This window comes from Echinococcus granulosus (genome assembly GCF_000524195.1).
Source record: "Echinococcus granulosus chromosome Unknown EG_S00034, whole genome shotgun sequence".
Taxonomy (NCBI): domain Eukaryota; kingdom Metazoa; phylum Platyhelminthes; class Cestoda; order Cyclophyllidea; family Taeniidae; genus Echinococcus; species Echinococcus granulosus.
Genome location: NW_020170414.1, coordinates 763,149 through 774,235, shown reverse-complemented (window position 1 = coordinate 774,235; position 11,087 = coordinate 763,149). Strand labels below are relative to the sequence as shown.

General features: G+C 40.9%; 3 protein-coding genes across 3 annotated transcripts in view; all 3 read left to right on the top strand. All coding sequences in view use genetic code 11, as the record gives it.

Annotated features, from left to right (window-relative positions):
- The window catches only part of EGR_05031 (hypothetical protein), a gene marked incomplete at both ends in the record, with an annotated part of 9,364 nt that extends 7,353 nt beyond the window's left edge, over positions 1–2,011 (top strand). Inside the window, 3 exons of the mRNA XM_024494280.1 lie at positions 292–346; positions 1,641–1,761; positions 1,813–2,011. Coding sequence (XP_024351374.1) covers positions 292–346; positions 1,641–1,761; positions 1,813–2,011 — 375 coding nt within the window. The remainder of the gene's footprint in view (positions 1–291; positions 347–1,640; positions 1,762–1,812) is intronic.
- Positions 2,012–2,989: 978 nt separating this feature from the next.
- On the top strand, positions 2,990–4,007 carry EGR_05030 (hypothetical protein; the record flags this gene model as incomplete). Its single annotated transcript, XM_024494279.1, has 2 exons — positions 2,990–3,197; positions 3,922–4,007. The coding sequence occupies 2 exons, from the start codon at positions 2,990–2,992 to the stop codon at positions 4,005–4,007; spliced, it is 294 nt and encodes a 97-aa protein (XP_024351373.1).
- A 1,522-nt stretch (positions 4,008–5,529) lies between these two features.
- Positions 5,530–11,087, top strand: part of EGR_05029 (50S ribosomal protein L1) — a gene marked incomplete at both ends in the record, with an annotated part of 6,201 nt that continues 643 nt past the window's right edge. The window contains 6 exons of the mRNA XM_024494278.1: positions 5,530–5,638; positions 5,708–5,792; positions 7,050–7,425; positions 7,678–7,797; positions 8,879–9,074; positions 10,751–10,869. Coding sequence (XP_024351372.1) covers positions 5,530–5,638; positions 5,708–5,792; positions 7,050–7,425; positions 7,678–7,797; positions 8,879–9,074; positions 10,751–10,869 — 1,005 coding nt within the window. The remainder of the gene's footprint in view (positions 5,639–5,707; positions 5,793–7,049; positions 7,426–7,677; positions 7,798–8,878; positions 9,075–10,750; positions 10,870–11,087) is intronic.

Here is an 11,087-nt window from a genome sequence, read left to right as displayed (position 1 = left end):
GGCCCCTGCACCGTGCCAGAAGCCCCAGTCCCTTGTCTGCTGAATATATGCATTCTGGCTATTTTTTATCTCCAGGGAAATCTAGGGGCGCTATAGTGGTGACAGGATTCACCCATTTAGTATTTGACCAATTCACCAGAGGGCGAATTTTTGGTGCCTACACTGACTTCAGCAGTGTTGAAAGGCTCAAATGAGAAGTGCCGCACTGCTGCACCGCGATGGTGGATATCGCGGACATAGAATTAAGATGAGTCCAGGGTGCAATAAAATTTTAATGAATGTCTTACTTAGTTAGGAGGTAGGGATTTAGCTGTAAATATTTCTCAAAGAAAAGAATTTTTAGCAGGTAGATTGTGTAGAACTGCCTTCCTTAATACATTTAGTCATGGATAAATGGGACGCTTATTTTGCATCTAGGGCGTCACAAAACGTTTAATTTGGATTTAGATCCACTCAGAATTTTGGACTTTTTGGTTATGGTCATATATAATTATTCGCAACCTTCCTGACATCTTGATATAATGTTCTGGAAATTGCATAAAATATCGCCACCAATGGATCCAACGTGGGCTTGAACGGCTGATTTTAAAGGATCATGCGAGTCCACTCAGAATGGGATTCCGGGTGTTTGAAGCAAAACTGTATCTTTAAAGCAACCCACAACTGTGCATTTAATCCATTTTTTGCATTTCCCTTAATTCTTTACGCACTTCCGCTGTTAGCATGGTTTACTATCAGTCCTCTATAAGGGAATAACTGGGATCAGAAAATTCCAGAACTACTTTTTTGAAGAACAAAGCGAAAGTGATGCACAGCATTTACCTTTTAGTTATAAAAGTTGGAGTTTTTATGCAAACCAACGTTATGCCACTCCATTAGGGGCTTATAAGTGACAAGAAGGACTGTCTGTAAGGAGTGAGTGTGGTACACTTTGTCCATCAGCCTTATCGTAAGTGAGATCTGCAGGAAGACAGTGTTGCACTTCCAGTGGTCGTCTTTCACTTCCTTTATACGTCAAGAAAGGAAGCAACTTCCAGGTCTGTGTGTCTTATTGTGCTTTCAGAGGTAATTGGAAGTCCATGTAAAACATGAGTGCTGAGCTAGAACGCTACATGCAAAAAAACCGCCCAGCCATATGCATAATGCATGAGCCATTCCTCCACCGTGCCTGTAAGTTCAGGACGAGGTACGACAACCACTCCGTGATAGCAGTAAACTCTCTATCCTTGAGCAGTCAACTATCCGATTGACGAACTGACAGGTGTGTGTACCTTGCTTTTTCTCCTTACTCTAAAAACCTCGCCCTTTTTTCCTTTTGCTTCAACTTTATCACCACCCATAATCTAACGAAACAGTTTTTCACCTTTTTGAGAGTTTGACGTGTACTTGTTTATTTTTTGTACCGGGTACACGGTTGACAGAATACTAGGGACAGTGAAGTCGGTAAATCGTTTTTGGGTTTACCTGCACGTCCTGCTTATAAGGTGGTGTTTATGCCTTTACTTTGATCCACCCATTTCCTAATTAGAGGACTGAAAAGGGTAATCTTTTTATAAACTAATAGCACCCCTTTTGACCTCATTTTAACAATATTAACTACTAATGGGGTAGAAAAAAATCAATTTTCGTCGGTATTTTAGTAATTTTCTCTCCAATTAGTAATTCATTATTCCTCCAAATTATTCCCTTCGATAGCTTGGTCGTAGAATTTGCCTTCAGGCTAATTTTTCTATACAAATTTCACTTGCAAAATTTGTTTGAGTAGGAATTCATGAGTTTTTGGTTATTCTTACTTGTTAATGCCTCAGTCAGCCATACTCAGGCACCCGACGTTATGGAAGGTGCTGTCGGGAATTCTACGACACTCGGCAACAAGTTAATCCTCAAAACATCATTAGAAAGAAGGGAATGTGGTTTAAGTGAGTTGGGTATGGCAGCACAATTAATGGGAATTCTTAAATTGGCTTTATTAGAGCTAAACAGGTTATGCAATGTGAGTACACAAGAATAGAGACCGTGGGAAGTCTCCTGGTAAATCGCGATAGTCTTTGTGGCCATTGGTTGAGGCCAAAAAACACCTTGTCAAACATTAGGCAACCGGAGGTTTTATTCAGCCTTCGATGCATAGCTCTGTAATGACTTGAAGAGAGATGTGAAATGTGGCGGTTGTTTATATGAGCACCAGCCTGTGCCTTTATCCTAGCACCTTATTTAAAGCTCAGTTGAACGAATCCAATGCATGGGGCTAGAGCTTGTCAAACCTGATTAGTTTAACTCGACTTCAAAAGCGTGGAAGCTTTCTGTCAAATGAAAGTGTGGTCACAGACGGTCTTATCTGAAATGGTTAGCACAGTTTAGTTCTGCCGGGGAAGCAGTCAGAGGCTAATTCACTGCGTTTAGAAAGGATCGCCTTTTTTGACAGAAAAGGAGAATTAATAACTTTTCTACATCCTCAAAGTGACTGATAAAACTTATTTTAGCCTTCACACTAACTGGAAAAGCCATGGGTACCCTCCGCATACCCCAGCAGATGACAATGGGTTTCAGAGTTCACCATTTTATTCTCAACTACTTTCACATACGTACTGAAGTCGTATCGTGCATTTTATATTGCTTGCTAACTGACTTGTGATGAGAACCGAGCTTTGTATTGCAGTGTTACGAGAAAGTGTGGTCCACCATCCACACCAAAGGTGAAGATTACACCGTCTCCACAATACCGCCTGCTCAATCAGTTACGGCTGGACATTACTCCATACAAGGACAAGCAAAACTGGTCACAAGCGGGTCCCATTCGTGTTCTTTCAAGACAAAGCAAGAGGATTTGGTGAGTAGGAAGTGGGCGCTGCCTCACCTTCACTCGCGTCCCCTTGGCTATGGACATCCACACAAGAAATGGATCAAAGGGTTTGGAAATGAAAGTGAAATGGAAAGAGCCATGGGGAAGGCTCTACTTTTGTATCTAAATCAAGCCCCCTTACTGGCAAGCATGCGTCCAGGTGGCAAGGATTATTATCGTGCTTTCCATGCAAAGAGCCATACAAAATTACCGGTTCGTTGTGTAATTTTACGTACACTACTTACTAAGATAGGACAAAGTGAACAAGAAGCGGAATTATTCACTCCACCTCATTCACAACTGATGGCTTACGACCAGTTAATTTATGAGCGCCTCAAACTTAATCTACTCTTTAAGGGTAGTCTATAAAAATACGACTTTTTTTGCCTCTCTTCCTTAAATCCATCTGAACACATTAACAAGCAGTAAGCGTTGAAAATGAATTTAACTGTTCAAGTGACTCCTAAAAGCATATGGGGCATTTAAGGCAATAATTTCCATTATGAATTTAAAAAAAACTTGTTTCGCACCAAGTGTCAACTGCTAAATAAAATTACTCCTGCTTGTCAAATATCCATTTTACGTCCCTGTGTTAATTCATTTGGTTTAAGAGATCGTGCCAAATCCTGGTCTTGGACTGGGTACACATGCAAGGGAGATAATACTGTAGTGATACTACGCGAGGCAGGAAGTGGCGGAGATGATGATGAATAACGCTGATGGTGGACGAAGGTGTAGAACCACAACTGGCGGATGATACGCTCATCGGTGAGAAGTTTCGATGGACAAATACTTCAGGGAAGGCATCGGGTTTGTCATTTGCCATCCTGATCGTGATGGATGGCTATTCACGAAGTAGCAGTCATTTCCCTGTTTGCAACTTTAAAATACCAAGAAAGAAAACAAGAAAACAATCATCTGGTGGTAACAATGAACAGAGCACAATAGGGTGTCCCAGACTGTTCTAACGGCGCAGATAAATCTTTTCTTGTCAAAGCTCTCCAGTTTAGGATACATATGGGGCTGTTTAGAAAAACAAAAGTAGTCTAGCTTCCCCGAACTTTCTATTCTTCTTTTTTAAGTTCAAAAGTGTCGATCTAACTTCCAATATGAGATTCTTCTTGCTGATGGAAGAAATCACATTGAGAAACTTTTCGCTGCCAGTTGAGGAGCAAACATGTTCCACTGGAGTAGGAACACTTACTTATCTAGGGAGACAGCTAATAAAATAAAATATGGGAAATGTGGTAAGTAAACAGTAGCTAGTTCACCATTTTCCAATTGGTTTGGTCAATCCCAATCGCTTAATCAGGGATCTTACCGACAACTCATGCAGAGACTCAGATGTAAGTGTGTTAACATTTAAAAGCCTTTTTGGCCTTCATAGTTCACCTCTCTTGTAGCTTGTACCTCTGAATCGTATAGTAGAGTCAAGTATTTGAAAGCCATATTTATGCCTGTTAAACATTGTTGATGTTGTGAGCAGTCCACTTTGTGTTTGAAACTATGGTGTGAGGGGGAAAATTGTAAATTCTCTAAGCAAACATCTCAATCTCGAGTCTTCTCATATCTAAGGCCGAATTGGAATCAGTTATGATCATTTACAGAGAAAAGCCCTCCAAATACCGATGTCAGATAGCGATTTTTGCCATAATCTGAAGGTCTGACAGCCATCTGCGTGGTAATTTGAGAACCTGAAAGAATATCTTGGTCTTATTTCTTAAAATACCAATTATATCACAGAGGCGTAGGTTGGTTAGCAGGTGGAGCTTATGATAATGGAATAAAAATAAGGAAAAAATTAAAGAAAATCGGTGAACATGATTTATGCTACGAGTACAATGCACCATCTGAATTAAAAAAGAAAGCGATTTCAAGAACACCTCTCAGGTTTATGATGTTTAAGATTACAGTAGACTTGATGTCTCACGGCGAGAGGTAGGTGCGACTAATTACATTGCTTCGCTTTCAACGCGTTAGCGAGTCATTTTATTAAAGAATACTTTCTCAAAAAGAACATAAGTATCCTCATATTCAATGGTTAAATTCTTACTTCATCTGTTTCGACATGCTCTCACAAATGGGACCTGACAATCTACTATTCCCTGGTTGGTGACTCATGGCTAAGCTAAAAAGGTTACAAATAAATTCAACTTTATAGATACAAGGGAGGATATGAAATACCCTAATTATGGAACTCAGACAAAGTTGGCAATAAATTCTGTCTTCTTATTCGGTAGCCATGTCTAGACCACTGTAAATCAATGCAAAGGAATGTTGTTATCAGGGCATTTGTCCCAAAACCCGTGTTTATTTAATATTAGCATTGATATGGCATAGCTCATACAATAATACTTCGTCTTTATTTTGTACATATGGGTAGAAAATTGAAATCCCGAGGTGTGTTCCCTTGATAAGATCTACAACACAATGCAGAAGTGTGGATATTTAACAGTGATTAAAATACAACAAGTTGCGCACATATGCGATAGGAAACTCAGATTTAAAGATTGGCCAGCAAAAGACATTTAGAAGCGTTTTACTAAAGAAGATGTATATTCTCTCCTCCCAAGCGAACAAGAAGCATCCATATTGATGGACATAATAAAATTTAAGAAAGAATAACATTTTGTATGTAGCTGCGACCTACCAAACTTGTTCAAAGCTGTGCTATAAACAATGCATTTATTATGACTCTTAAAGATCAGCCTTTTATTGCTGTCTCCAGTCTAAAAGTTTTCTTAAAATTTACTGGTACATTGGAGCCTCGTATAAAAGGTCGCAGGCTTCTTGGGGTAAGTTCACATCCTATTGTCAGTTTAATTTCGACTTCCTGTGTCTTAATATGGTTTACTCCTCTCTTTTGAGGTACGGCAAATTTAACGGTTGAATCAATACTCTACTGTTGCTGGGAATCATACATCAAGGTTGAGGTCCAACTCATATTTTACAGGTAATGTTCACTATTTCCTCCGTTGTTCGCTTAAGTGCGAAACTTCTGCACAGATAGTGGCTCTTAAGTGTACCTTAGTTAGTTTTTTCTTAAAAATAAGTGAGCTTTTATGCCTTCTAAATAAGCTACATTTAGTGTGTAGCATCCCTTTTTCTTTTTTGGACAGCTGTGCAGTTAATATCGCGTCTGAATGAAAGCCGTAATATAATGCCGTCAGTTGACAAAGTAGTCTATCAAGGATCAACTAGTATCTACCGAGTTGTATGACTATTCTCTCCGCATGTCCTTTTCAATCGTTGACAAATCAATCTAGCAGTATCACCATGATAGAATTGCCTTTTTCCTTCAAAATTTTCTTGACCATTGTATATTTTTGTCTCTCAGTTTGAGTTAAAGACGGGTTTTTATTTCCTTTTTGTATTAAGTATAAAGATATCATCACTGTTCATGTGATAACTTGTCGTTAAACAGGTTTTTCTTTAACTTGACCATATTCCCGTCTATTATTATCGTGCAGTTTTAATTTTCTATTACTGTCGGTAAACAGCCTGTAGTTAGTTTTCTATTGATGGTGCAGAAGAGTTGAAAACATCGAAATTTGGACAGGATTTTCACAAACAGCCATTTTTTATGCAATTGAAGGATTTAAAATCTAGCCTCTGCCATACATTGTGTGTTGTTTTTGGCATTTTTCTTTGTTATTATGTTGGTCGTATCAGTGGCTGTCGCGTCTATTAATATCACGAATATGAATTAGGTTTACAGTTTCGCCACTTCTCCATGAGGAGCCGTCATTAGCTCGGCCCTCCTCTGGGGATAGCTTGCTTGGCCTGGGTTAAATCGCCTTCAAATTTGTTGAATTCTTTGCTATTTAAATCAGGCCTTGATGTCCTATTGGTCGCTACGAGATTTGTATGAGGCAGTTATTCTCATTCGAAATCTTGAGCTATTATTGCTCATCAATTTCATAGTTCGAATATCTGTTTCCCCTTTCGTACATTGCCACATTCATTAGCTGTTTACAAGGAGTCACTATTGTGGGTCTTCAAAGGCATGAGTCTTATCCTCGAATGTTTCCTCCAACTAAGCACGCTCACAGATGGAGTCTCTGGCGAGGAATGACTGATACAACTCAGATGCGCTGTTATAATATGACACGTTCGAAAATATAAGCAATGCAACTTTTCTCTGATTAGAGCAAGTTGCACCTCTTTTCTTGTTGATGACATTACTGTCACGTATCGCTATAATTTCCAGTGTCATGTCTCTCAATCTCGGCTGCCGCTTTCGTTACCTCCTCGCCTTTCGATCTCTCCATACCAGCACCGTCCTTCCAAAAGGTAACAGTCAGCGTTACCGGGTGAAATCCGGTGTTGGCAGTACCGGATCCAAGGCAACTTCACGACGCGAGTCTGTGGCGAACATGCGCGCTGCGTCTTCGCGGGCCAGATGGGAGGCGGAAGCGGCGGCGGAGGCGAGAGTGAGGGACCTTCACCCTTTACCCACCCTCAACGTCTTCTTCGCTGAGCGGTTTGAGCGGAGGCGGTGGCCTCTGCGTGATGCAGTAGCGATGCTACGAGAGGCTGCAGTCCCCGAAATGTTCAATTGTCTGGAAAATCCGCTCTACGCTAAGGTGAGCAGTGATATCCTTTCTTTTTGTTTCTAGAGGTGCGTTCAATTTCCCTATTTGTTATCACCGCTTAAAGCTGATGTATGCATTGAAAGTATAACTGCCAATTGAACGAAACCCAGTTTTTTAAGCCAATTCATCGTATAAAGGTGATAGAAATGTTAGAGACGATTGTCATTGGTGACCTTTGTCTTCTTGTTAAGAAGATTGGCATAATCGCGTGTGAGACTAATAGTACTTTATTTAACAACTTAGGCGACACTGAATCAGCGGACAAAGAAGGCGAATAAGTTTGTCTCGAAATTGGAGACCTCCACCATACTGCCACATCAACTGAACTTTCTCCCAAAACGACGCATCATTGTTCTCACCAATGTAAGAACTAACGAACTTCTTGCTCCCATTGCCTCCTGCGCTACCATATTTGATCTGCTTTTATTACTGGTGCTCTTGATTGTTCCTCTTGAGTTTTTTTGTGTCGTAAAAATTTTGGGATTACAAGTTAGGGAAGGTTTATTTAAAGCTACAACTGAATCTTCTTTTGTAAACTAAGTAAACTACTTTCTTTCCGAAAAATTGAAGTGACTACTTTGGTTGAAATAATCTCCAGTACGCTTCATAGTTCAAACTTTTTCAGCACGAAACAAGGTTGCTAGGAATTCACTTCCATACGACGCGTTTTATCTCTTGGGGTAAACAACACAGCTTTGAAACTAAGTTAAACTGATTTTGTGAAGAAGGTGGACTTAGACTACTTCGAAGTCGTCCGATTTGAGAATTTAAAGCGTGAGGAAACGGGCAGTGTACAATGATGTTTACCTTGCTAGCAGGCTTACGTACATTTCGTTCGGTTTGTAGGTTCCTACAATTCACCGAAATGAAACTGCCTAAACATTTTTGCTTACTACTGTATTTGTGGAGGCAATCAACGAGGCACTACATTATGTGTGCCAGGTTTTTGTTCCGACTGAATGAGTTAGGGGAAGTGGTAGACAATCCTATTCCACGCTAATGCTTGCCACTAAGCTCTTGATTATGAATCCTTGGATCGCTTTCAATTGCATAGGCAATCATCTGTCACATGCTTCTTGAACCATGGCCTTTTAGACGGTAATTCTGTTTTTTCTGCATCCATTGTTCATTTTAAATAGTCAAATCTTCACACCAGTATGGTCATTTTCGGGCCTCTTAATCTACTCAGGGTGACAGCAAGGGAGAGCAAGAATTTTCCTTGCTGAACTCATCCAGATAAAGATGGATTTGTGTTTGTGATTCACCTTCTGCTGATAAAATCTGGCCTAATTTTGAGCACTGTCTTTCACTTTGGCCTAATTCAAACGCAAGACTTGCAGTCCTCCTCACTCCAGAAAGGTGTTTACTCCCACTGGTACGAGCACAATTAATTGGATGATACAATTGAAATCGTCTCAATCTAATAGGTGAATGCTCTTTGCAGGACGCCGCGGTGGCAGATGAGTGTGTCAAACAATGGGGTGCAGTGGCTGCGGGAGGTGCGGACATTGTCGGACGCCTGGAGGTGGGCGCATTCCACTGGGATGAGTATGATGACGTCGTTGCTCACCCCGACTTCGCTGAAGCCCTTCACAAGGTTCGAAAGATTCTGCACAACCGTATGCCCACTGTCAAAAACGGTGAGCTGCGACTTCTTCCCCTTTCTTTTGTTGCAAATCTAAGTGAAGTTTTTAGCTCTGAAGACGTTTTAGAGCTAAACCTAGCATTATTATGCGCGTATGGATGAGCTTCGTATCATTTTTTCTGAGAATTAGTTTGCCTGTGTCCAAAGTGAGCATAATGCGAGGGGCGTCTGGGTCAATCGGAGGTTTTTGGGGTTGAAGGAACAAATTTCAAGAAATTGCAAGCTCGTCCATTGCCCATATAGTCCTAACGTGCGTATCTCGGTGTTTAACTACCACCTGGAAGGCCTTGGTGAGTAAGGATTTGTCTGTTCAGCTTAACCAGCCTAGGACAGTCAACTTCACTTCATTCTCATCACGCAGTGCACGATAGCACAAATTCTTGCGTTCGTGAATGATCGAGCTTCGTTAATCATTCAAACAAAAGAATTCACATTGTGACATTTTAGGATAAATTGGGTGTCAATCAGCCGTCTAGGGTCATTCATGTGTTAAGGTCATTCGGAAACCTTCCGATTCATTGACACCTCCATCAAGGGCGTCCCACTCGCATGCAGTGACCAATGCAATAAGTTTGAAAAATCCCTATTAGTTCTCCAATTCGTTATATTTAATAAATGAACCATTATCAGGTTGTCTGCTGACCAACCGGTTGACTGATGCTGACTGGTTTGTGATGAGATAAATGAACGAGCGTACCATTGTCTACCTACACTACTCGTCCCATACTTCTGAGGTAGACACCACTGCATCGCCACATCACTATGCTTGGTTTACGAGTGTGTGGTGGACTGAAGACCGAATTGTTACCTTGCTGAAGGCTGAACAGTTGCTGCTGCGATTTGTACCATGCACCTCGATACAGCTCGAGAGTGTGGGAGAAGAACTTCATTTTTTTAGAGACAGTCAGAGCTGGAAGGCCATTCGGTAGAAAGTTTCGTTCTCCTTCTCGTTCTCATTCTTGCAAGACAACTCAACACCTCGTGCTTCACATCGGCACAAAACTTAGCCGCAAGAAAAGTTAGATTTGAGAATGAAGAGAGAACGAGGGAAAGAGACACTGCCTCATCTCGCCCTCCATGCTTCCCTCATATTTCTCCAGGTGATTGTTCCACACGAATAAGACGGGTGGGAGATGAGGGTGAGGTGGAAATGTGGGTGGTTTGGTTGTCCGCCTCAAGATATAAAACGGGTTGTGTAGAAATGGACTTCACAGCAACATTGTTTCCTACTGAGAAAGGATTGCAGTTTGTAATTGTGTGAGAAGTCCATTGATATCCTATTTCTGTTTTTTCCACCTCCAGACGCATCTTTATACCATCTGATAATTTAGTAAACTGCCCAGCCCGAACTGTTGAACTACGAGTTGATGTTGACACGCTCAGTGCCGCTTTCTTAGGCGAAACTCGGCCACTACAGTCTAGATTTAATGTCAATTCTGCTCAAGAACTAAACTCGAATATATTTATTTCCAGAACAAGAAAATCTTATATCTTAATTAGGCTGCTTACGACAAAAGATTTGGAGCAGTTGCGGTTTTTATGAATTGTCAGGGAGCCCGTCACATTTGCTGGGAGCATTTGCAAAGCCGGTTGCAAACACGCTTAATGAAACACTTTTAACACAGTGTGGCCATTCTTTTCACCACATGCCACCTCTTGCCTACTTTATAGGTCGAATGGGCGAGGACGTGATTGAATTGTTAAAAGCTCAGCAAATCTGTGTTCTTCTCAGTTCGGTTCCCGTGGAAGGTGTTCCCGAAATAAACGAAATTCAGATGGTTTTAGGTCAGGTAGGTTGGATGCAACTTCATTTGCAAACATTCCTTTCAGGTATGTCTTAATCTTTGTCATAATTTTTGATGAAGAGGCTTATTTAGGATAAACTTTTTTTAAAAAAATACGATTTGCTTTAGTGCTCCGAGATTTCCCTGGAGATAAAATAGAATGCATATATTCAATAGACAGAATGGGCTGGGGCTTCTGCCATGGCACAGGGGCCAGCCCACCC